At 39.6% G+C, this 27,950-nt stretch overlaps 1 protein-coding gene across 1 annotated transcript; it reads left to right on the top strand.

Annotated features, from left to right (window-relative positions):
- Window positions 1-27,736, top strand: LOC131968527 (vitamin D3 receptor B). Its single transcript, XM_059329448.1, has 10 exons — window positions 1-509; window positions 775-848; window positions 15,885-16,032; window positions 17,100-17,230; window positions 18,476-18,672; window positions 19,501-19,600; window positions 20,346-20,526; window positions 23,830-23,981; window positions 25,495-25,611; window positions 27,442-27,736. The coding sequence occupies exons 3-10, from the start codon at window positions 15,887-15,889 to the stop codon at window positions 27,693-27,695; spliced, it is 1,278 nt and encodes a 425-aa protein (XP_059185431.1). The 5' UTR covers window positions 1-509; window positions 775-848; window positions 15,885-15,886; the 3' UTR covers window positions 27,696-27,736.
- Window positions 27,737-27,950: the final 214 nt, after the last annotated feature.

Raw genomic sequence — 27,950 nt, 5'->3', positions numbered from 1 at the left:
GGCCATCTATTTGGGTCCTGAAGAAGGAGGGGTATTTCACGTCGGACTACCGTAGGTGTGATTGAGTTTTCTTCATGTTAGTGCGTACGTTTATCCGTCAGTGAAATACAGTTTTCGTCTCAACCATTTTGTCGTTGGATGTTGGTTCGCCGCGGTCGCAGCGCGGGTACTGAGCTGGCTGAACTTGGTGCCGCGTTTTAGGGTTAAAGCAGCCAGCTAGCCACGCTAACGTTAGCTACTACCAGCGCTGCTGCTGCTGCTGCTGCTGCTGTGTGAGCCAACGTCTGGAAGGGCGTACGAGTTTGACGTTTTCTCCCCCAAGTCTCCTCACATTTTTCGAGTTTAGTTCGTAGTACAACGCGATCCTCCCTCCTCAGAAGCGAAAGCCCACCCAGTCAACATGGAGGGGATACACTTTGCGAGAGCATGAACACGACGACAAAAGACTGAAGACACGGCTAAAGAGGATTAAAAGCAACTCGGTCTTGATGGGGAAAAGTTGAGCTGAGGTATGAAACTCGCATGCACAGGAGGAATGCTAAAGTCGAGACTTGAAGTTGTTGTAATTTATGTAGCGTACGACCACCTAAGAAAAATGTTTAGGACAGTTTAAGCTGTTGTTTTGCCTGCGTGCTTGCCTTTACTGCCATATATGATGATTACAATTGAGTGTATGTTGCTGTTGAAAGTGTTACATAAACAGAGTAACTGCAGGTCAGGTACGAGGCCCACTCAGTGACTTGCGACATGCCATTTTGCTTTTGTATTGAACAGGATTAACAACTTGGGATAAACTGACGAAAGGTTTCAAGTCTTACCTATTGTACAAGGGCATGCTAAAACCTCAGGTGAGATATTTTTCTTTTGCTTCCAAGTCATAACTACAACTCATGTATATTGATGGCATGCAGTCCTTTGAAAACATACACTGTGAAAATGTTTATGAGCATGTAATGAAGTTATAACGTGTGTTGCTTTGAAGTTACACATTGTTGCACAGATTTCCTGGGATTGGTGCAGTCTCGGGATTTCACAACTATGATACTTTGACACACATTCACTCTCACACACACAACAAATCTTTTCAGAATAAGCCATTTAGTAATGTATGAGCAATTTTTAATTTACCCAATATAATAATGTTATATAAGTAAACTGTAGAATTGATTAAAATTGAAAATGTTCATATTTTTTTCATACTTTGCTTAGCTTAATCAAATCTAAATCTAAATCAGCCACCATCTTATAGAGCTGCAACAAATAGTAAACTTGTCAATTAAAGAAAAATAATCACCCCCGATCTTGATGTTCAATTAATTGTTAGTGATTTTTTTTTAAATGCAAAGATGTTATTTTCCTCAGTCCTCAGTTGTAGAGGATTCCTGCTTTTCTCCTTTTTATATAATTTAATGAAATTACCTTGGACTTTTGAACCAGGCATGGATGTTTTCCACTGTTTTCTAACATTTTAAACACCAAAATATTCATAAATTCATTGGGAAAATAATCCTCAGATTAATTTATAATCAAAATAATTTTTTGTTGCAGCTCAACCCTTTCAAAACCGAAAAGCCCTGACCTAGAGCCCTTTGTACTGAACACCACAACACTGAAAAGAAATCTGTCAATAAAATCTATTTCAGTATTGGGTGTGTTTCTGTCCAAATGAGATGATTTCATTTTTTAACCACAGAGTGAAAATTTCTCCCCATAAATAATTGATATTAAGTACATGGCTAGTTAGTCGCCTTTACTAACACTGTTTTTATTGTGTTGAAAAACACATGACAGAGAGCGATAAGCTGTGTTGATCTGATCTAATCAGTGCAGAATTCAGCCCCCTTGTCATCTAACACACAGTGAATTCATGAACAGTAATTCATCCGAGCATGGATTTTTACACTTTCACAAACACACTTGATAGAATTATTTATACATCTGAACTTATTTATATTTTTATACATGAACAACTCACTTCCCTGTCATGGGAAAACAGAGTCACTGGCAGATAATGACATCATTAATTACCACGAGCGTCCTATCTTTCTTACTTCCGAAATTCAAACGGCCTCCAGCTCGTCCCTGTCCGCTGCTCATCACTTCAAAGTAAATATGAAACGGACCAAATTCAGCTCACAGCAAGGGGTACATTTCTTTATTCCTACCTCCCCTTCCACCAGTGAGCTTAGTGCTATAATTCTCATGCCTATCCATTTCTGTTTACATTTTAACACTGAAAACCTATCAGGTAGTATGTTGTTTTTGTGTCAGCTGTTCATCGCCTGTATCTCTTCTCTACAACTTGGTGCATTTTAAGTCAACCGTCACATGTGCTGAATTCATCTAGTGGTAAAATTTACAGGAAAGCCTATATATTTTGGGACAGACCCAGCAGAGGAGAGCCACATATGCTTCAGCTTTTATCAATAAATATTTTCTTGTCAGTAGAACTGAGTGCGCATGCAGTGAGAACATACGACATGGGCTCTGTTGGTGTCTTTATTGACTTTAACTGGAGCAGGTTGTTCATGGAGCTGTGTGCTGTGGTGATGGTACAGTCCATTAGGTCTCCTGTACAGTGAAAAACCCCACCCCCAACCCCCTTTCGTGACTACAGTAATTGGTCGCTTCCTCTCACATGTAACCCTATAGAAAGAAAGAGGCCGCTGTACTTAACTAAAGAGACCCACTTGTATGTACCTCTGTACATACGTGCTATTTGCAACATATGTTCAGTTGCCTTCGAGTCTAACGAAGTGTTAAGTTCCCCCTAATGTCTTTAGGTCCGTAATTACCTGCTGTGGTTAATGGATTCTAGGCCAGATGCACCACACAGGTCATATTTTGTTGTATATGAGGCGAACGTCATGCAGAAAACATAATTACCTGGAAACAAAATGAAAGTCTGATATGTAGAGCATCCAAATTTAAAAAAAATAATTTCATTGAACTGGACTAAGAGTTACATTTTAGTTATGTTTTTCCCATATTTTTGAAGGCTTTCTGTCACTTCTTTAAGTTTGAATTAGAAATATTTCCTGAAAGAGTGACAGCATTTTATGGAGGTTATATAACTTTGAATTGTGGGCTAAGTGCATTTGCACCCACCTCACCCACATGTCTGTTGCCTGTCCGGTTCTGTCCAGTTGGCTCTCTGCATGCACGACTCTGTGTGCTGGAGAATGTGCATTCTCTGTCAAATTCGGCATAGACATAAACAGGACTTTCAGTGTGTGTTTGAGTGGGCCTCTCCCTGCCTCGTCTCTTTCCCCTCTCCAGAGTCCAGCAAGGGGCCCAGCATAAGGGGGCGGGCTGCCGTCACTGCCTCTCTCTCGCCTTGCAGGCCAACGCTGGGGCCTGGGCAGGGGGGGGAGTGGTGCAGAGACCATAAGGTTGGACACGGGACATGTGACCCACCACCCCTTCCACCCCAGTTTAGCCCATCCTGTGTGGGGCACAGGTCACCTTGTCATGTGCTATTACTGCTGCTGTAACATGCTCCGTGTGATCGTCGGAAAAGAGCATGAGATAGACCCGTGGAGGCTGCGGGAGGGAGAATGAGAGAGAGAGGGAAGCGAAGGGACAGGACTGGACTAGTCTGCTCAGCCAGTTGTTTAGCAGCATTACAGACTGTCTACTTTGTTGTTGTTAGGTCCACATTGTCTCTTTTTGTCCATTGTTCTCTTTCTCCTATCTGTTCTCGGCATGTATTGTTTTTTTTCCTAAGGCAATTTCTCCAACACCAAATATACATGAATTAAAACCTCTTCTGTCATGAATCCCAGGTATTTGTTTTCTTCCTTTACATTTCCATTTGTCACCCTTTTCTTGCCGTAATTGTGAGCCTGGATGTACTTCTGTGTGTGAATTACAAGCCCATGTGTTTCCATTGTAGCCCAGCTCTCTCTGCAGCCCGGGTCATTCCAGATCTGATTTGTTTTATGTCTCTTCTGTACTCGTAGTGACCCAGCCCGAGGTATGCAGTAAAACACATCGCCTTATGTTTTCTCCCTCCAACCCTCTCCACAACTTCTCCCTGTCTTCTCTCTCTCACTCTCTCTCTCTCTCTCCTTTTTTTCTCGCACTCTCTCTTTTTTTCCCCTTTAAGAGAAACTTTTGGCAGCATGGAACAATTTCAGAACCATTTGTGGGATTGCGTCATGTGATGTAGACAGAGGATGCTCATTGGACTCTCAGACAGGGCCTCCTTCTCCCACTCAGGCGTTCCACAGCAATCCCTCTCTTTCCTTCAGTGCTGTTATAGGTCTGGATGTGATTCTGACTCTGACTCTTATGTGTTGGGATGTGGTCTGTAAGCTCATTGCTGACATTCTTGGGACGTGATGCCAGAGGTTTTTTATTTCCCGCTTTCCCCCCTTTCTCTTCTGCACGTCTGTGTGCAGTTAAATGATCCCTCCTTGAAATGCTGTCTGGATCCTCCTCCTTAGCCACTTTGTTGTATCTTGCCCCCTCCTCAATCACATTTCATTTCAACGCCCAGGCACTAATGGCACCACTTAATTAGTTTTGTTAGATGGTGGGCGTTGGTGGAGGGTGGGTTTTATAATCACTTAATATTGACTTTGATGAAAGTTAATCTAACATCTGGGCTGCGGTCCAAATCTTTTTTGCAGCTGAGGTCTCCCTTATGTCTTTTCTGTAAGTAGCAGGGCACCTGACAAAGAAAACCAATGGCCACTCTCCTGTTTGGTAATCACATGGTCGGACAATGCTGCAGCTTGAAATGAAATTGCGAGTAGAACAGAAGGAAATAAGCTACCTTATGAGTGGTTTTGGATTCCTGCCATGGTCCACCTTGGCACGTATCCCTGTATGAATATCTCACAGCAGCTCAAACTGCAGCAGTAATGCACAGATTCATGGATTGCCACATTCTAAAGACAACGCTCATTGTGCAACATCATCGACGTGAAGTGTTACTATTTACAAGTCTTGACTCCCCATCTCTGGGGTTCACACCATCTGTAGTCGAGACTTAATTTTGCACTGATTGACACCTAATGTCAACTAATTAGAAGGTGCAAGTTAGACATATTCATTTGGGACACTGGGATGCAGATGGTGCAAACAATTTACACTAATAAATGTGACACAGGTTGTGTCTTTTTATGCAAACTTTGGTGGGATATGCGTTCAACTCTAACAGACTTAAAAATTGGACAGCTGTTCAGCAATAAATATTTAATCGCTGGAGTTTTTAAGGTTCGTCTCAGGTTATAAAAGATGTTCTGTTGTAAGTGTGGTTTTCAGACACGTTGATCTTTATTTAGTACAGACCACCAAGAGCACTTGACTATTTATCTTCAGAATTGATGATCTATCATATGTTAAGCATTAAAGCTTATGCAGACAGTGCCATGTCTTCAAATCCAACCTGGGAGCAGTTCTAACGTCGGTCCCTGGATTATGAGACACATGCGTGTCATTTCAGCCATGATGTGAATAAATCAAAGGAGGAAAAGATGAGTCACTGCTCCACCGAATGCTAAGTAGCACTTGTTCACCCTCTGCTAGTTTGTTGGGTAAAAAGAAAGGGAAACTCCCTATCCTCTTCTCCAGCTTTGCCACCAAAATTAGGGTAATGTCTTTATTTTGCAGCTTTCACCACCCAGTTGAAATGACAAGCTAGAGTCAGTTTGCGGTACTGTGCATAATTACAGCAGGTCTCCTCTCTTGCTCATTGACCACTGATGCTGCACTCAGACGCCCAAACCCCAGGCGCCCAGTACACATCACTTTTCTTTCTTTTTATCCATTGATAAATAAGATGAGCTTATCAATTACTTTATACATAAGAATGATTCAGTTGTCTCAAACGGTCCCCTTTTTACACTGTGAACAATTTTCTCTCAACTTAAGAAATAATAAAAAAAACACTTTATTTATTCAGCACCTTTCAAAACACAACTACAAAGCGCTTTACAATAAATACAGATTCCAATTAAATCCAATTCTGGAAAAAAAGGTGTGACATTATTTAAAATTTTAACAAAACAGAATGCAGTCATTTGCTAATCCATTTTGATATATAACTGTACAGAGACAATTCTGTTTGTTTTTGAATATACACTCTCAAATTCTAAATATTATGCATTCAGGTTTTATTTGTTTTACACAGTGCCCCTTTATCTAAAAAATTAAAAAAAAATCCAGGTTGTAAAAGCCAAAAACTACATGCATAATAAAACAGAGTGAAATGTCATAAAATAAAAATGAAATCAGCAAAAAGCTAATTTTAAAACGTGGGTTTTTAAAAGTGATTTCAAATTCAAAAGGCTGTAGGTCAATTCCTATCTGTAAATAATTGTCATATTGTCAATATCTTTATTAGAGCTGGAATAATAATAAGTAAAAAGACGACCTATCTTATTCTTGGTAATCAAATTTAAATATGCTAAATATTTCCTTCTTCCGGCTTCTCACTTGTTGGGATTTGCTTCCCTTTTCCATTTTCCATTTTGTATCACTGTACATGAATATCTCTTAATTAATAGGTTTTGGACTTTTGGTCAGACAAAACAAGGCATTTGTGTTTATGGAACAGTATGTAAATATTTCCATTTTCCTATTTTAAGGTTAGACTATTTCCATTTACTACATTTATACCAATCTTTATCATTCATACATTTTTATTGTTGGTAGTTGTTATTGGTTTTCATTGACTACACACACACACACACACACAATCAACACATAACACCAGAATCAGTTTTTTGATTTTAAGAAAAAAAGGGAGTAAAGCAACACCAACAGAGATAAATCATACTAAAAATGTCATTCCAGCATGAATAGGAAGTAGCTTTTCCCCTGATACCACTCAAGATGAGAAGCTGTCAGAGATGAGACGTTTATTTATATTTAGCTTGTAATTGAAGTGGTTTATGACAGTGTATTTTTAGCCATCTTTTTAGATAACAAAACCAGGTTGTTTGTGTTGATTGCTTCTCACTGTTCACACTATTTCTCTAATCGCCGCATCAACCAGCCAGGCATGCCTTGTGACACAGAAAGCCACTGTGACAAAGAGGTCACCCCTCCCCTATTCACTGTATCTATGTATATATCTGTTTTTACTCCATCACTCCAGCATCCCTTCTCCCCCACCACCCTTCTCTGGCCTGCCTCTTCCCTGAATCCCTCTCTCCTCCTACACTGCTGTCGCTGCTCAGGCCTGACACCTCCTCTCTCCGACACAAAACGGCCATACAGAGGGCAATAGAGGAGAGTTCATCTAAGCTATGTGGGCAATGAGGTGTGATGGACACATAAGCAGAGTAAAAACATGACTACCATGTGACACTCAATAACATTATGAGTCCAGAGGTAAAACAATGACCATGTGGCCATACTGCAGTACATTCCAAGAAAATATGGCAGCCATATCAAATCAAATCAATTTTATTTATATAGCCCAAAATCACAAATCACAGATTTGCCTGAAAGGCCTTTACAGATTATACATGGTACGACACCCTCTGTCCTTAGACCAGGGGTGTCAAACTCTAGCCCGCAGTGTAATTTTATTTGGCCCGCCAGGCAATACCAAATTATTATATTATTGTACTATATAAGCTGACCTGCCGGTATTATACGGCGCATTTACCGATAATACTAGATTTATTATTGTTATTTTATTTTTAAATGTATTAACCTGTTGAAAAACTTTATTTTGATATTTAAATCAGAAGGATGCAAATAGAAAAGAGGCATACGATTTTTATTTAATTTTTATTTAATAAATTAATGACATTGATGTGTTTTTTATTTGAAATTTGATTTTGCATGTCTGCACTATTTAGTTATATATTGTATGTTTATAAGCGTTGCTGGTTCCATATTTAATGTTAAAGCAAAACATGTTTGGTATATATTAAAAGGTTTATTTGTTCAATGTTGACCCGCGATTTTATTCAAGTTAAAATTACATTTTGGCCCATTGTGTATTTGAGTTTGACACCCCTGCCTTAGACCCTCACATCGGCCAGGGAAAAAAAAAAAAGGGGAAAAAAAGCTTTTAACAGGGAAAATAGAAGAAGAAACCTCAGGGAGAGCGACAGAGGAGGGATCCATCTCCCAGGACGGACAGACATGCAATAGATGTCGTTGTACAGGGCAGATCAACAGTATCAACAGTAGAGTAGAGTAGATAGAGGTGGAAGGTGGAGAGGGAGGGAGGTTAGAGAGACAGTTGAGAGGGAGACGGAGAGGAGCAGGAGTTCTGGGAGGGGTACAGCATTAGGAGGTGAAGCGCCACCATTGGCCAGTAGTGATGCGGTGAGTGTAGAGTGGACATATCACAAATGATACCATGTTGCAGATTTTTTTAATTGATCGGAGAAATGTAGTTTAATGAACAGTTTCAGAGCATAAAACCAATGATCTGTTGATCATAAAACTCGAGACTCGACAATGGCAAAGCTGCCAGGACAGAAAAAAATTGTTAAAATCGAAATTTGAATGAAATCGTGACCTTTTTAAATCGAAATTTGAATTTAATATGATGAATCATTGCTCCCCTAGTATGTAGAGGTTCAAGTACAAAGCAGTGAAATCACTCACTTACACTGTTTTGACGAAGAGAGAGAACATTTAATAATAACCCCAGACAACGTCCGAGATTGAAAATGTTTTACATAAAACAGTGTGGAGACTGTTAAAGCTTTGGTATAAGTTGTTCATGTTTTAGAGATTTGTCTCCTTCAGCCGGTGTAAGCTTATTCCTACTCATACTAGTCATGTGGCTGAGATGAGCTATCTTAATTCCCCTCAGTAGCTCTCTACTTCACAAGGACTACTACTTCATTTGCAGACTATGATTGTCTATGTTAGATCTTCCAGGTCTATTTGTATACTTGAAGCTTGTTGACGTAGATGAAATGTCACAACCAATAGCAGCTCCTAATGTGTCCGTCCCTTTTTAAACTGTTTTGGTGATATACACTATTAAATAGTCTTTGCTTACAATGTTTTTAATTGATGTGGACTCTGATATTTTTAATATACACTACTGGTCAAAAGTTTTAGAACACACCAACTTTTCCAGAATTTAATTGAAAATGATGCAGTTTAATGTCTCAGTGTACTCTGAAATTAATGCACATTTGCAACATTTAAAATTCTTGATTGAGCATGATAGTGTTTTGAAAGTAAAAAAAAAGATTCAAAATCACATTTTATGTTGGACTAAAGGACTAAAAAAAACACAAAATGACAAAAAAAGACACAAAATGACTAAAAAAAGACACAAAATGACCAAAAAAAGACACAAAATTACTTACAAAGACATGAAAAGAATTCAAAAAATGGACAAAATAGCCCAAGACTCCATAGAGTTAAGTTGTTAACCCATTTCTTGTTCCCTGAAAAAAGGCCTACTTGTATAATTCTGAAATGTACGTTATATTTTACCTTTTTTTATTTACCTCTGGCAGTTCACCACTTACCTTTGTACCCTTTCAAGCTGTTGATTTGACTTGAACTGCTTGATTTTCAATAAAAAAACTGAAAAAATTGGGGTGTTCTAAAACTTTTGACCGGTAGTGTACCTGTAATGACCAAAAATCCAAGGATTGAAGTAGTATAGATGTAAAAGTAATTCCAAAAAGTCGGAAGTTGATTTTTGTAGTTGTTTTTAGTTTGGTTTAGTCGTCTGTTTGTCAGCAGGACTTTGGAAGAACTACTGGTTAACTGTTTTTTTAAACTTTGAGGAAATGTGTAGCATGATTGAAGGAAGCTGATCAGAATCACGGTGCATATACACAAGTTATTTTTCATTTTCATTAGCATTATGAGAATGTGTTTGGCCTTGGTGAAGGTCTGCACTCTCCAAATGTCCTTCTAGTCTGGTGGGAATTTCTGAAGCATCTAAAGAACTGTGAACCTCATCAGACAAAAAAAAATACTATTATGAAATGCAATGCAAAGACAACAACAGAGTCATCAGTTATTCTTTGTGCAGCCCTTTCATTGTTTATTAGATGTTGAATAAGTTTGTCAATAGATATGAATGAATGAATGAATGAATTATCTTCAAATTCGGCTATATAATGTACATCTTAAAAATCAAATTTCTAAAGTTCTCCTAAACCCCCAAAAGAGAGCTACGCAGTTTCAACCCATTATTAAGTCCATTCCACAGTTTGACCCCCTAAACTGAAACACATCTGTATTTTATATTCATTCTCACTTCTTTTTTAAATCAATAGATATCAATAGATTGTGTGCATCACAAAAATATGTTGTGATCAAAACACTAAGGGGTTGAGTCCCAGCTAACATTCAGTTTTATGTCAAACAATTAAAAATAAGTTGGATCCTAAAGCAATTATAAAATAGGGTGACCAAGTGTCCTCTTTTGCCCGGACATGTCCACTTTTTGCGTCCTGTCCGGGGCGTCCGGCCGGGTTTTATAAATTCACGAAAATGTCCAGTGTTCACTGTTTTTCATAGGACCAGTACACGTGCACGTAAATTGACCGGCGCTTTGCACACAATTTTGCGAGACGTAATTACCAAGAGGCTACTTGTGGGCGGGTCAGCACCGCGCACACACACACAGAGAGACAGAGAGCAGAGCAGACAGAGGGCAGATCGAACAGCGGAGCAGCATTGCACGGGAAATGCCGAAGTGTAAGTGCAGCTTCACAGATGAACTGCAACATTTTTTTCCGACGTACCGTCCCGGTCGGGACAGGTGGGAGGCGGAGTGCACCGTGTGCAATGCTGGCACATATGTCTCAGTGTCTAATAAAGGTGCTGGAGATCTCAAAGCTCAAAGACAACTAAAGATGAAAAGTATAGATCCTTTTTGTTTGTTAAGTTAGCATCTTTGTGAGACTCTTCTATTAATTATCTTATTGCAGTTATTAAGAGATATATTGTTGAAGCTAGATTTTCTAACAGAAGAGTTCATATTTAGAACATTATTTCATATTATTTATTCATTTATTTGAAAAGAGTCTACGAGAGCTGTTATTTTGTTACAAGTTTTTACAGATTTCATTTTATTTTATTACAGAAGTTAATTTTGCACCATTGAAGCATAATAAAGCATGTTCATCAACCCCCGAGAAGCATGTCTGAATTTGTGTCTCGAGGCCGTGCCGATTGTCCTCTTTTTTGGAAATCAAAATATGGTCACCCTATTATAAAAGCCATTGCCCTTTAAAACAATATCTGCTTTATTTCTAGCTTCAAGAGTTACTTACGCTTTTATCAAGCTGTGGAATACTTTCATATTGTTGTTTCAGTGCAGGTATTTTAAAATTCACTTCAATTCAATTTTCTCTATATAGTCCAAAATCACAAATTTGCCAGAAATGGCTTTAAAGCTTGCTGAACTGGACAGAAGGCACATTCACTAAATGCTTAACATGTTAGCAGTTGGTTTGGTTTGGGTGAGAAAACGTGAAAAAAAGTGTATGTGACCAACTCAGAATAGTAAAGCATCCTTAGAAACATCTCAAACCCCTTTTGCATCAGAGTGTGTCTCACCATGTGCTCAGTTTTTTTTTAACATTGTATTTCTGCCAAAAAAATGTGCTGCGGCTTTTTGCAGGGAGCAAGAAATCTGTTTACCACCTGAGAAGTTTTTAGTTCCAACAGGTTGGAGTTAAACAGTTGCACCAAAAGTTGCTGAACTCCAATTTGTTAAAATAATACAGTCGGTGGAAATGCACAACACTATCCCCACTGCTGCAATGGACTATTCAAAAAGCATGGTAGCGATTCCCTAATTGGTAAAATAGTCTAGTTACAATCTACAAGCACACTAATTATACCCACCGGTGAAAAACAAAAAGCATATTTAGTTGGAGCTCCGCTTGACCATGTAAGCTAATCAGAAATCACAGTGTAACTATTTTATCCTTAGGCTTTACGCCAGCGCAACACATGAGATTTGACTAATATCTTGCTATATTACTGCAATGGCAGGTTTGATTGATGCTGCCAAATGACGTACGCACAATATGTATATGAAGAATGAGACATTCAGTAGAAGCCTAAAGCTCAAAACCTGTTCCCTGGCTTTGCGTGCCTGGGACAGGAATGAGTACAGATCTGGTCTAATAACCTCATGCATTATTTAGTGCTCTCTCAATACTACTGTGCATTTAGTGTAATGGCCTGTCAGGACTGAATGCAATCACAGAGGACTGACTTCACTGATCAGTTGATGATATGGTAAGGTAAATGGGTGTTTTTTTCTGTTGGTTCACAATGAGTGATGAGTGTGAATGCCTCCTGGGATTAGTTTGCCGACATGCAGTAGAACAGATTTAATGTTTCATAAAGGGCTGCCCCATTTATGTTGGTCAGTATTGTGTAACGTTACATTACATTCTAGCAATAATGCTTTTGTAGATATGCCAAAACACTAATTATATATATTTAAACCAGCTGTAGATGCTTCACTTTTTCTGTTTGGTCATAGATGTACTCTGTATTTTGATCATGTGTCAGCTCCCCAAACACCAGAAGGTCTCATTTTTTTAAAAAGTGAGAACGGCCATCAGGCTTTTTTCTCTCTCTCATAACCTGCAGGTGATTTCTGTGTTTATGGGCCATCACAACACCATTCTCGCTGAAAACTAATCTTGAACAAACAGATTGGCAGTCATGTCAGCGAGTCTTTGACTGACCTTACATATTTTCCTGTAAAATTGATTTTTTTTTTTTATTTTGGAACCATGTCCCTTCTACCTTGTATGTTCGGTGAAGCCCAATTGCAGAAAACAGACTATTTGGAAATATCTTGCTTTCATACAAACTCGAAACAGCCTCACAGTCTTGGCCAGCAGGGTTACTCACATTATGTAGGCTTCATGGAGTGTGAGTGCGTGAAATGTAAAACTCGTGCACATTCATTTTATATCTTCTAAGTGGTAAGTGTTATTGTATAGTATCGAGCCTGGAGGCCTTATCTTGATGTGTCCATTGATAAACGCTATTGTAACACTGTCATGAAAACATTACATTTGTGTTATATGACTGACAATTATTACAACTCTCATAGCCTGTATGTTGTACTGAGGGACCTCTGACTATAGTGTGTATAAAAGAAGTGGGTGTAGCACTGTGACGTACCCCATTGGATTATAGAATATCGTTCTAAAGATTCAAATTTGGCTTTTTGGCCTTCACCATCTTGTTTTTCTGGGACCAGAAGGGCCTTATTTGGCTGAGAGGGTGAATCTGACTGAGAACCCGAGGACACCTTGTATGCCAACCTATACCAACAACTAGACTGCACCTGACAGGTGGTGTTGGTAGAGACTTGTCAACACAAGGTAGCCACACCCTAAAGCAGGGGTGTCAAACTCAAATACACAATGGGCCAAAATTTAAAACTTGAATAAAATCGCGGGCCAACATTGAACAAATAAACCTTTTAATATATACCAAACATGTTTTGCTTTAACATTAAATATGGAACCAGCAACGCTTATAAACATACAATATATAACTAGATTGTGCAGACATGCAAAATCTAATTTCAAATAAAAACACATCAATGTCATTCATTTACAATAATAATATAATAATTTTATATTGACTCGCGGGCCAAATAAAATTACACTGTGGGCCAAATTTGGCCCGCGGGCCAGAGTTTGACACCCCTGCCCTAAAGCATCCCCTGCTTTATTGTCTGTTTTGCTCTAAATGGGACCATAATTTACAAAATGAACAGCATGATTAGTGCTTTCTGATTTTGATGCTGTCTTGAAGAAGACTTGAAAGAAGCGATTGCGATCATAAACTCATTAGAAAAATGTTTATTGAGGCTCTAAATCAAATGAGAACAAATGCAGAATCTGTAGAAAGCGGGTCAAGATTTTGGAAGTGTTCTGGTAGTATTGCTTTGGTTGACTGCTGGGAAACCGTCTTTGTGGAAAGCAAAAAAGCCACAACTAAAACATTCGCTAAAATGCAATCTCTAAACCAATTGGCTATCGTCTGACGATGATTTAGCTTTTTATTAGTGGCTACTTCCACACATCCACCTTCATTGTTTCTCAAGTTCCTATTTAGACTGTAAACAATGATTCACACGCAGAAGAGGAAGTCTTGGCCCAGATATTTGTTCTCCGAGTCTTCACTGGCTACATCCGAACCCCTCAAATTTTAGCCATTGCTCCCGGAGGCTGAATCATTGTTAGATCAATAAGTTCTGAGTTTGTTGCTTGTTATTTACACTTCTATCCAATCTGACTTCTTTTTTTGCAGCCAGTGGAGTCGCCCCCTGCAGGTCATTAGAAGGAATTCAGGCTTAAGGCTTCTTTGCATTGGCTTCAATTTTGGCATCCAATACATTCTATGCCTTTGACTCATTATTTACTCTGTATAGGGAATATGTGAGGCCGTGGGTGGAAGAAAGAAACTAGCTGATCACTGAGACAAACAAACGGACAAAACAGTGTTTGTAGAGTGATCATAAATATTCACTGGAAGCAACAAAAATGTTATAGTTGTCAGTCAAGGTACACTACATTTGTTTTTTCTTGTGCTAAGCTGGCTAGAGCTCACTGTTTCAGGAGCTCAGTGATGAGACTGATAGTCTGAAGTGGTTTCCTATCTCCCGAGGAGTTTCTCTGCGGTCATTTTGTTTCTCTTGTTTACAAGACTTCGGTTAAACCTGTCTGGCGATTTCCCTTCACAAATATGTTGATGGTGCTCCTTCCAGTTGTGTGCGTATTTACTGTTTCACTTTACCGTAACGGTTGTTGTATCAAATGTCCTTCATGGAAGCATGTGGTGCTGAGAAATAAATAGTCAACACACTGTAGAGGCTTGAGTCACTGCTGTCCTTGATGCCTGCAGCAGTGGAGAATTAAAAAGATCCTCTGTTTCCTTTCTTCTTTTGACCTTTCATAATAATAAAGGCAAACAAATAAGGACACAATTGTTGCATTTGTATGTGAGTATGTGAGAGTTTTAGCAGGTTATGTATGTGAGAGTATGTGTAGTATGTGAGACTTTTAGCAGGAAGAGTGTTTTTTTTAATTAGACTTGAGTGATGGAGTGATCTGTCAAAACATTTTAAATTATTCAGCCGGGCCCCTCACCTCATTGGCTGTTGATTTGTGAGTTTGTTGAGGTCTGTATCGGTTTTGTTACCCTCCCCTCCCGTGGCCCTTCATCTCCTTCCATCATTTGCTCCTCTCACTCTGCAGTGGAAGCAAGGAAGGGAATAAGAAAGGAGCTTTGTGAAAAGGACAGTGATTGTTTGTTTATGAGGATGCTAGCCTTGCGGTGACATGCCTTTTTTTTTTCCTTCCTCTCGCGAGGCCGTTAAGTGAAATAGATACTCGCAGCACTATGTAATCAAATGTAACCCAGATCCAGCATTTTGGAGTGGAACTAGAGTTTTTCCACTTGATTCATATGGCTACAGCTCCTCGCCCCTGGACAAAAACACTGGAGTTTAGTTCACCTCCAAAGGGGAGACTGGGGACCTGAATATGTCCTGAAAAAGGGACACTGTCTGGTTGACATGGAGACAGGTGAAAAGAGACGCGTCACTTGGCGTGTTTGCAGCAATTTTATAAGAGAAAACAGATGACGGTTGAAACATAATCACATAATTGAAAATATTATGATGAAAGGTCATTTTTAGATTACTTTTAATATTAAGTTCTCGCATATCTTGCGTAGTGCAACACTGAGCAGATTAGAATTTGTGAAAATATTCTTAAATATACTTCAGATGTTAGAAGTTGGCAGCCTGATTCATGTTTTTCCTCTTTTTTTCTTATTGAGTTATAGAGCAAGTGAACGGTTTGTATAACTAGAAGATGATTTCATTTGTCTTTTTTTCCCCTCTTTCTTATTTGTCATTCTCCATTTGCTCTCTCTTTGTTTAGTGATGGAGTCCACAGTTGTGAGTACGTCCACCCTGGCCCCTGATGAGTTTGATAGGAACGTGCCGCGGATCTGCGGCGTGTGTGGTGACAAAGCCACAGGCTTCCACTTCAACGCCATGACCTGTGAGGGCTGCAAGGGTTTTTTCAGGTACGCAAATGCATTTGTGAGATTACAGTCCTGACGTAAAGCATACTTTTGATTGACATATCAAATGTACACACACGCAGTAAGTAGGCTTTGTGCAGCAGCAAAGTTCCACATATCACCCTGATGAAAACAAAGAGCAGCATATCGACAGCCAAGTTATTGACACATGTACACATTAGCATACAAACACAGGTCTGAACTTGCGTATATAATGGCCACCCACACAAGCACACACACATTAAGTATAATTACCACCCACAGTTGCATAATAACACGCAGAAAACCACTGACAACATCCGAGATCACACTAATGCCCAGCAGCAGGTAGTGAATACAAATGAGCTCCGTCCTAAAGTCAATGCCTTGGCTGCTGTCGGCTCATTGATACACACATGAGTTTCCAATTAAACTAAAGACAAAACTGGAGCAAGTCATGAATGTGCGAGCCTGTGTGTGTTTTTGATGCATCCGCCCATTTACGCTGGTTCCCCTCGACAGTGTTGATGTTTAAAGAGAGAGGATGAAAAAGAAGGATGTTTAATAAGCTTCTTCCTCGTCTCTCAGCTGGCCCTCGTTTGAACTCTCACTAACAATCCTTATCTGTGTGTTTTTGCTCACATCTGTGTATAAATGATCATATGCACTCTCCGTCACTAACTAAATCACGATGCTTTGCGTCACTGTTTGGCAAGAATCTTTTTTTTTACCCCTGGGTTCTTTGGCACTCGTCCATATTTATGCTGTTTCACTTAGTCCCAGGCTTAGAAGTGCAAAAATATTTATCCAGTTGTACCTTGAATATTATTTGTGCACTGTGCTATATTTATTAAATTCAGATTCTTTCCCCTCACATCAGTGCAGTTACAAACATGTTCACACACACACACACACATACACACACACACACACACACACACACACACACACACACACACACACACACACACACACACACACACACACACACACACACAGTTCCATTCAGTGAATTATTTGAATTTGTTTTTATAAACTGATATATAGTGTTTGTGTGTGTATTTTAATAGAAATGTATACAATTTATTTAGGCGCAGTATGAAGCGCAAGGCCGCCTTCACATGTCCCTTTAACGGCAGTTGCACCATCACCAAGGACAACAGGCGCCACTGCCAGGCATGCAGGCTGAAACGCTGTGTGGACATTGGCATGATGAAAGAGTGTAAGTATGTCAGGTTACGCTTATGTATTCAATGCAATACTGTGTGATTTACTGCATCTATTTAAATAGGGAGTAACCCCTTTTGGAGTAATTGGAGTTTTTGACATTTGTCTTGGTTGGCCAACACTTTAAATGTCCTAGACTCCGACAACAATTCAGGCGTTAATATAACCTGCTGTAAATAACGTTTCCTCTACTTCTCTTTTTTCTTTTGATGGATAGTAAAATTTACACAACTGCTGTTTGCAGTTTTGGGGGCCTACTGTCCCTCTTGTATATATTATGTAATATTTGGACTGAGGTCAAATATCTCTGGGTCTTTGCCCCCATTACTGTGTTGACATGTTCTGTTTGAACTAGTGGAGCCTCCCCATGTTGTATAGAGTACTCCATCTGAAGTTTAAACACCTGCTGTTATGTACAATCTAGCAAGGCCTCTTCTTTCCACACGGTCTTGTTTATTTTCATGGGCTGTAAATAGCAGGTACATTTTTTTCTTGTTTTCTCCTGAAATATCCGGATATTGTCCTCAGGCCTCTTTCAAGCAAAGGCCTCTCACTTCCAGCTGAATGTTCTTGTGTGTTTCTGGGAATACCACAAGAGTGGTGGCACCGACACTGCGGTTTACTGTACGCCGAGAGGGGGCCAATGGCGTTGCTGTTGCAAAAACAGCAGCATGTTGTTGAGACCCAGCGTTCTCTCTCTCTCTCTCTCTCTCTCTCTCTCTCTCTCTGTCTCTGTCTCTGTCTCTGTCTCTGTCTCTCTCTCTCTCTCTCTGTGTGTCTCTCTCTCTCTCTCTCTCTCTCTCTCTCTCTCTCTCTCTCTCTCTCTCTCTCTCTCTCTCAGGCTCTAGATCCCTCTCAAATTGTTACATTGCCTCTCTCTCTCGCTCTCTCTCTCTTTCTCTCTCTCTCTCTCTCTCTCTCTCTGAGCTAATTCAGTGGTTAGAACAACAAGGAGCGAACAGAACAAAGACAAAGCATTCACTTGTTCATTGCAGCAGGGGTCTCCATATGGACCCGTCCCCTCCCATTCTCTTCCTCCAGAGAATAACAACCCCCCCTCCACCACCCAACAGCACATTGACATAGCTCTCATCACAATGTAAAACACAAGTGCATACTGAAAAGCTTTAAAAGCTTTACTGTGTGTGTGTGTGTGCGTGTTGTGTATATGTGAAAGATTTGTTTTGTGGGTGTGTAATTCATTCTAACCCTCTTTGTCTCTTTACATTTGCATCCTCAGTCATCCTGACGGATGAGGAAGTGCAGAGGAAGAAGGACTTGATTCAACGGAGGAAGGACGAGGAAGCCCAGCGTGAAGCGGAGAAGGAGGCGCGGCGACCCCGGCTGACTGAAGAACAGAGTCAAGTCATCGCCACGCTGGTGGAGGCGCATCACAAAACATATGATGATTCCTACTCTGACTTCTGCCGCTTCAGGGTTTGTGTCTTACCCAGTACAGTTATCCTTTTCTTTATGTCAACATTCACAGTCATTCACACATTTCATGGGACCTCAAATAGAATAGAAATACAGCTGATATTGTTTAGGTTGACTGAAGAGTTTTAGCTCTGTTAGACCAGTCTTTACATTTCCTGCATTAATAAGACTATTCACCACATTTCAGAGGTGTTTATTCCTAACATCGAAATTCGGGCTCGACCAATATGTAATTTGTGAGATGGAAAAGATAATTCACAAACTGACAGCCAATCTAGTGATATAAAAAAGAAAAGATGTTTTAGCTGGAATGGGAGTTTTTCTATGTGGACTGTGCACCGATATGCATACGTAAAGGTACTTTAAAGGCAGATTAATCAAACAAATAACTTAATTGAAGTATATTTAACATTAATATACATGATTATACATTGTACAATATATGCACTGTATTGCATTGTTACCTCCATTATCATATTTAATGAAGTAGTTCCACACCTTTCTTCCAACTCCCTGTTGCTTTTGTGCCGTCTTTAGAAATTTCTATTGATTGTTGACACTATTTCTAAATAAACTTGAGCAATGTTCTCTGTATCATAGATTCTGTAAAAATGCTTTTCAGTATTTTAAAAATCAGAATCATGAATAAAACTTGGCCGACTGTTTGTTAAAAAGGATTGTGAAAGAAGATGCAATTTTATACCGCATCACTGTAAAATATTCCAATATTCAATGAAATGGCTTATGAATTTGTTTTTTCATTCTTGGTAGCTAGACTTGTTTAAAAATCCTCCAGTGTCTTTAAATGTGCCCTTTTCTGCTGTCTAGCCTCCTGTGCGTGAGGGCCCAGTGACTCGTAGCGCCAGTAGAGCTGCCTCTCTCCACTCTCTGTCTGATGCCTCCTCTGACTCCTTCAGCCACTCTCCGGGTAAGAGACGCATACTTTGGAAACTTCCCTTAAAGCAAGTAAAGGGAAAACAGTGACTGTCTTGGGTACAATGAAACTAATTTGTCCAGCACATTTGCACTTTTGTAGAAATCACGTAGAAACAATTCTTCCTTGTTTCAATATGTGTCACCTTACTAAAATTATACCCGACTTATTTAATAAAAAACAGTGTACCAATCAACAGAAAGTGAAACTATCTTACACAATTGTCACATGTTTTGAGAGAAGAGTTAATGCTAAAGACAGTTCAGCAGATTGCATGTTGGCGTGTATAATCTGTTCCGCTGCTTTACCTAGAATCCAGTGGAAATTCTGTGAATAACCTGTTTCCCCTCAGACACCTGACTCCTACTAGCAAACATCAGTTCATTAATGCATCAGTCACTAATGGAGCAAACACAGCGAGGGGCACGGTCCCGTGGCCTACCGCCAACACTCAGCGGAGGCAAACGACTCAAAACAACCCCAGCAAGCTCCACATGCTTCACATGTTGTCGTAGCTGTCATCTATGCTTTCATCTCACTCCTACTGACCTGACACTCGCGTGTTTTCAGATGATCTTTTCCATCAACAAGCCCGCTCTGTTCGATGATTTCTCTCGGTTCTATTCATGGAGGAGTAGGGTGACACTGTTATGCCTTGCGGATCACTGCTCTTCTACTTTCTTCTGTCTTCACTTGTTGCCTAATTTCCACTCTGCTGTCTTCATTTTGCTCACTGCAGAGTCTGTAGACACCAAAATGAACTTCAACAACCTGCTGATGATGTACCACGAGCAGGGCAGCAGCCCTGACTCCAGCGAGGAGGAGGGATCCAGCTTCTCCATGCTGCCCCACCTGGCTGACCTGGTCTCCTATAGCATCCAGAAGGTCATTGGCTTTGCCAAGATGATCCCAGGGTTCAGGTAGGTGTGTGTGTTTGTGTGTGAGTGTGTGTCTGTGTGTGTGTGTGTGTGTGTGTGTGTGTGTGTGTGTGTGTGTGTGTGTGTGTGTGTCATGGAATGGAATAAAAGATCAGCCAAGCTTTACTAGCTGGTTTGTTCCTGATTGGTTTATCTTCATGGATCGAATGATGTTGACCTTTTTGGCAGTTTGGCAGAGTTTGGATTTGGCCACAAGCAGGAGTAGAAGACAGTGAGGGTTCAGTTTGGCAGAGGACATGTGAGAAAGGGCAGCACTGTCTAACTTAAGAGTAAATTTGGTGTGTGTGTGTGTGTGTGTGTGTGTGTGTTTGTGCATCCCAGATAGAATAGAACTTTAGTGTCCACAGATGTGAAAATTTGCCTTCACATAGTGGTCAGATCCCAAAATAAAAATACAGGAATATCAGGAAAAAGGCACATATAGAGTGCAGTAAAACATATGTTTGCACAGAACATCATGAATGTTAAATTAGCTGCAACTCAGGAACTCAATCAATCTTGGACTTATTGAATGAAAGACTTTTTACTTTCTGTCACGAAGCCTCTGCAGCACCATGCTGCACAAAGACGATGTAAGGAATTATATTCTATCCAAGGCCTTACATCTGGCATGATGAATGCAGATGTATTTGAAATATGTTTGGTTCTGTGGTTTTGCAATGATTTTGATGGTCATATTTATATTTCAGATAATAGCCATTCTGAAAATGAATAAACCTCAACACCAGTTTGAGGTCACATAGACATAATATCAAAACACTCGAATGCCAGTTTGACTAATTTTTTTTATCAACACGTTTTTCTCCGTCACTTTTCATTGGTTGTTAAGAACTGATTTTAGCCAGGAAAAAATATGCCGCCTTATCTAGAGAATTTGACTCCTGGGCTGGAAAAAAAAGTCTTTCCAAGTTCACAATGACAAATATAGTACGGCAAGAAAACATGTTAGTTAGCAGATATAATTATAATGTTGACATGTTGCTAATTCAGTCTTGTTCTGGCTGTACTGTAACTATAGACTTTTTCACATCTTATTCCCAGTAAATTACTGGTATAAACTTCAAGAAGAATATATGGCAGGATTGCATCATCTGGTGATAGGTTCACTCCCTGTGAAAGTGTCTGATGTAATTCTTTACCTGCTTGTCTCTGTAATGTTACTGCTTTCATTTGCACAGCCGTACCAGCATTTTCTCTGGTGTTACTAGGTCTTGAACTGGGAAATTGCCAGTACAGATTTTCCTGAATATCCATCCCTGCTCCCGCAAGACCCCATGCAGAAAATGTTCCTGAACATTTCAGGGATGAACTGCATATGTGAAAGGGGCTACGGAGACAAAGTACATATTTTCTGAGCATCTTTGTATATTATAGCTTTGCAGAGGACTTTCTGTTGATCAGATTTTCTGTTTTTATAGAGTAGACCAGCTCAAGTAAACAAAAACTGACGTCTGTCAAAATAAAATATTTGCCTAAACAAAGCTGTACGGACAGAATTTTCAGAACTCTTTGTCATGTATTTTTTATTTACATGTCTCTGAGTGACTCTTAACCTAAATGTGCATCGAAACCTTTGTACACCTAGTTGTTTTTCTGCCTGATTAGTCGATATTGTGCCACAGCGTTGGCTGTAGTCTAAAGGCCACAGATTACTGATGGACTGTATATTACAGATAGCTGACACATTGTGGAAAATGTTTTTATGTTGTGTTGTATCTTCACTGGACAAGGTTATACATTTGCCATGGTTGTTTTTGTCAGTGTGAAGTTCAGCCCTTTAAGTGCATTAGTAGGTGACTGTCTAACCTCTAAAGGATGACACTCCTCTAGTACCAAACAGTCACCTGAAACCCTCAGGTTGTCTATCGGACGATCACATATTTTGTGACATACACCCATTACAGGAAGAATGTCTTTTGTTTAAAAGGTTGAATGGCTCAAGGTTGATGCTCCAAAGATATGAATGAGAATGCAGTTCCTTCACCTTGAAAACAGAGCAGAGTAAATAGAGCTGAAAAATACTCACGCGGAAGACACAACCCTGTGCATGTACATGTTTGTGGCTGTAAAAGCTTAATTACAATAGCTGGCCAAGGCTTTTTCATTGTTTTTTCCTCACATGGCAACTGCTGCCTTCCAGCGTGTTTGTCTCTCAGTGTGTTGACAGGGACAAACACTGTGTCTATGGGGTCACCCCAAAGTCAGCGCTAAAACGAGTCGGGGCCTGTATTTCCTGAAAGTTGTCGTTCCCACTGGCAGCGAGTGATGGACGTGGTCGGATTACCGTTGGAATGTGTGTCCACTTATGATCGGCTGCCTTAAGCCCTGAAAAACATTGCAGACCTCCCCTGAAGTTCTGCAGGTCTCAGCTCATGTCTCCTTCTAGTTCACTAGTTTAATTCTATAAACACTTAAGGGAATGTCATAACATTACCAGATGCAGGATTTTTACCGTGACAGTGATGACGCTTAAAACGGCAATAGTTTGATTTATGTTTATCAGATGAGTTTTCCATGCACAGGGACTCATCAGAGCAGGAGGAGGCAAACAGAAAGAAATATTTTGGATGTTTTTGTCTTCCTGCTCAGCATGTATCTGATAAACCTTGAAGGCTGTGACCGACCTTGAACCCTGCAGTCAGTAAACTATTGATAAGCCAAACCTTTTGAAATGAATTATAAAACCGATGAACTGACATAAACACGCAGAATGTGCGGGTTCTTGGTGTAAATCTTTCCTTGTTTACCTGTTGCTGTATCACTTTCCTGCGAAATTAAAAATATGCAGCACTGTAAGAATTTTGACCTTCAGCTATGATGAAACAGAACAATTATTGTGTTGCATACCGCTTCATAATTACGTTCTTAATTTTTAGTTTTTAGTTTTGTGGAAGTACACTAATATTAGACATAATTTATCTTTTTTTAGATCAAATTAATTTGTATTATTTGTAGATTATTTATTTAAATGTGTGTTACTTATGCATCTGTCAAATGTATTTCTATGTATTTATCTAATGGTTTCTAAATGGTATCTATTTTTATTTATTTTTTACTTGAATTATATTTAAAGTTCAAGAGAAGGCACTGTGAAAAAGATACATTTAAAAAAGTGTTCAGTGGAAGCATCAAGGAGTAATCGTGTTGAAAATGAGTGATCTCAGTATTCTCCAAAGTAATCATGATTATGATTTGTAGCAGTAATTGGGCAGGTAATACACGATTATGTGTTTTTATGTTATAATTCACTATATGTTGATCTATAACTGTGATATTTCCCTGCAGGGAGCTGACGGCCGAGGACCAGATTGCGCTGCTCAAGTCCAGCGCCATTGAGGTGATCATGCTGCGTTCAAATCAGAGCTTCAACCTGGAAGACATGTCCTGGAGCTGCGGTGGGCCTGACTTTAAATACCAGATCAGCGATGTCACCAAAGGTCAGTGTATACTCTGCCACGTGTACCGTCTTGAGTGCTGTGAAGCATAGCTAATGTGTATGCATGTGCATGCAGGTCGACTCATTAAGCTCAGCTGATAGCTGAATAAAAGACGCACACGTTACACATTAACGCTTCTATTCAGAGCTTGAAGGAAACAGCTTGGTGTTAAGATAGTGGCCAGGTCATTAGTGAGGGTGTACAGAAAAGGTTACAGGCATTTGCCTGTGTACACACCCATAGGCAAAGGATGCTAATACACGTTTTTCTGCAAAACCAGTCTTACACATCCCTGGAGGCCCCTGTGGGCAAGACTTTCATTTGCCTTTCAAACAAGAGCCCTCTCTCTGGGATCAACCAAAGAATGTCACTCCTGACCTGCTCACTACACAAAACAACCACTGTCTGACTCTGCATCAGGAGAAGCAGCTCTGTTGTGTGCTTCTTAAAATATCACTTTAATCATTGACATGAACATGGCTGGAATGCATATGTGTTTGCTTATGCAGTAATAAAATATCAATATATACATGTATTAAAAAAAATAGTTTAACTCTCTTCCACATGGGTTTGGAAAATGTGTTTTGGTCTCTCCTTCTCTCTTAAATCATTATAAATTCAGCCTTTGTCTTAAGTTATTTCACTTTTAAGACACTGTTATGGGTTCCTTTATTTAAAAAAAAAAAAAAAAAAAATCCAGATGAAAAGGGTTTCTAAAGACCTTCAAGCAGCGTATAAGGGAACACTTAAGAAGCAAAAGATCAAAACATCCTTACAACATCCTAAGGAATTCCTCATGGTGATTTTATGCAACTCATTTCTATCATATGAAACTAGAAGATCTAAGGAGTCTGGTACCAACCATGTTGCGATATTTTGTTCTAAATGACAAAATATCACAAAATACCTGAATGAAAATGGGCCTTATAGGCACGCATGAGTCTTCCCTTTACATGCATGCACACTTCATGATAACCACATGCAGTTTTGGGCCAGTGATTTTCGCCATTTGTATTGGAAAACTGCTGTATACTTTGTAATAATTCAATTAGAATAAATATTTATTACAAAGCTAAATTAATCTAAAAGGCATATTCCATGCTACAGGCACAATTTAGTCAATGCTCGGGAAGCATTGAGGTTCGATACACAGCACCAGCCATACAATAAGGAAATGGAGCTACAGTGGTAATAATCAATGCAAACTTCTCATTTATGCATCCACATAAAAACAACGCCCCCCCTCCAAGAAATGGCATGTACAGCCATCCAAATTAAAATTTGCTGATTAAAAGAAATTCTTAGCTGGTAGTTCTTAGTGAAGATAAACCTGAAAATGCACAGCATGCCAGAAAAAAAAATCCTCACCAGAGATGATTCCAACAGACAAAGTGAAATATTAATGAGTAAGCGGGATGGTAACCTTCCCTGGAGGGCCTTTTCTTCTATGATACAGTATGGAGCTGATTCTATGTGCTGCACACACAGTAATGATGTGCTGCGTCCTCTGTAGCGGGCCACACTCTGGAGCTGCTCGAGCCGCTGGTGAAGTTCCAGGTGGGCTTGAAGAAGCTCAACCTGCAGGAGGAGGAACATGTGCTGCTGATGGCCATCTGCTTGCTTTCCCCAGGTACCGTATAGCTCTGACTGTGTGGGGGAGGGGGGCACATATAGAGGGTCATGATGAATTGTTTATGACTGATGACGTTTGCTTTTTTTTTTTCTTTCCCAGTAGAGGATTTATTCATTGTAGCTTTTTTTGGCAAAAGATCAACATATATATTTTGATTAGAGATTATTTGAAGCATTTTTTTTTTTTTTTACATCTGTCAGGCAACAAAAACACATTGAGGTTTTGTGTCTTCCTAGCTTTTATTTGAACATGTGTTCATGTGGACATCATGGTATGCATTTTCTGAAGATACATATATTATGCATCTATAGTTATGCAGGCAAGCATGTGTAACTAAGTGGATATTTGCATTCCTCTGTGTGTATATGAGATACCTCCATTATTCATTAGAAATGCTCCCTGATCTAAAATTAGCAAACCACCTGACTGGAACAGTAGAAATACACACACAAAGATTGTACAATTTTAAGCTAATTTACAATTAGACTACTAAGATTGTTTTGTGGGATAAATTTAATTCCAGATCTCTGCCGAGGCCAATGGTGCATTCACATGCTCCTTAGATGATTCTATTTTCGTCTTTCTGACTTCGGTGTGATGATAAACCTTTTAAGTTGTAATTCGGAAACAACATGTATTTGAATTAGGGTTCTTACAGGTCCTATAAACCAGTAGTTCTCAACCTTTTTGAATCGCGACCCCCAATTTAACATGCATGTTGTCCGTGACCCCCGCTCACTGAACAGAATTTCACACGCACAGTTCAGATCACCCAAAAAAAGAAACAAAATGGCCAAAAAAGACACAAATTAACCACAAAATGATCAAAAAAGACACAAAATGACTAAAAGAGACACAAAATGAGCAGAAAAGACACAAAATGACCAAAAAAAGACAAAAAATGACCCAAAAAAGACACAAAATGACCCAAAAAAGAAACAAAATGACCAAAAAGACACAAATTGACTAAAAAAAACACAAAATGACCAAAAAAAGGAAACAAAATGATCAAAAAAGACACAAATTGACCACTAAATGATCAAAAAAGACACAAAATGACCAAAAGAGACACAAAATGACCAGAAAAGAAACACAAAATGACCAAAAAAAGACAATAAGTGACCAAAAAGACTAAAACACATTAACACATGAACACTTTAACACAGTGGAGACAGAGCTGACTTCCAAAATGATTTGGCGACCCCCAGAAATCATCTCGCGACCCCAATTGGGGTCCCGACCCCAAGGTTAAGAATGGCTGCTATAAACTGCTTGAAATAAGGGTTATGAAGCACACAAAGTCTAATTCTACATTTTAAAACATCTGTAGAAAGCTGCCATGAAAATAATAAAATAATCAGTATACTATATGCACTGTTTATAATATGTAAAAGTCCAGAGTGGTAAGTTGCTGGAAATGCTTGAAAATGCAAAAAAAAAAAAAAGAAAGAAAGTGAAAATCAAAATGAAGGGCGCTTGGAACCTGATGTTGGAAAAGGCGTAGGAACCCTTTTTATTGCTGCGTTTAAACATCACATCAATAGCTGTTTGATAACAAAGAGCAAATCGGGTGAGCCATGTAATATGATCAGAACCTAATTTTTCTGATTATTACAACATTACATGAATGCAGAAAAAATACCTTTCTCACAAAAGGGACAAACAGACAAATCAACAACAACAATCAAACCAAAGCTCTAACCAATCTCCCTGGCAGGTTAAACACAACTTTGCAAGCTTCAGTTTTCAATAACATTAATTTTGTTTGATTTCTAGCTTTTGAAACAACCTTTAAATATCTTACAACCCTCCTCTGCCCTCCTGCAGACCGCCCAGGTGTGCAGGATCATGCACGGATCGAAGCCCTCCAAGACCGACTGTCTGAGACCTTGCAGGCCTACATCCAGCTGCAGCACCCAGGCGGGCAGCTGCTTTATGCCAAGATGATCCAGAAGCTGGCCGACCTGCGCAGCCTCAACGAGGAGCACTCCAAACAGTACCGCTCGCTCTCCTTCCAGCCGGAGCACAGCATGCAGCTCACCCCGCTGGTGTTGGAGGTGTTTGGCAGCGAAGTTTCCTAAAACATCTGAACCTCACCAGTGGAGAGGAAGCTGGAGACGAGACCCCCCCGGGGGTAAAAAAAAAAAAAAAGGAGGGAAGGAGGGAGGGAGCTGAGGATGTGCTGGATGGACTGAATGGAGGTGTGGAGTATAGTGGAAGAGAGAAAGTGGTCTGTGTGTATGCGTGTGTGGTTTCATGTGTGTCTTGTCTAAAGAAGTGTATCTTGGCACAAAGACCAAGGTTGTAAGGAGAGCAAGCAGATGATAGGAGACGTA

This window comes from Centropristis striata, chromosome 3 (genome assembly GCF_030273125.1).
Source record: "Centropristis striata isolate RG_2023a ecotype Rhode Island chromosome 3, C.striata_1.0, whole genome shotgun sequence".
In the NCBI taxonomy this organism is placed as follows: Eukaryota; Metazoa; Chordata; class Actinopteri; order Perciformes; family Serranidae; genus Centropristis; species Centropristis striata.
Note: the sequence above shows the minus strand (reverse complement) of the source record. Positions and strands in the feature narration are given on the sequence as shown.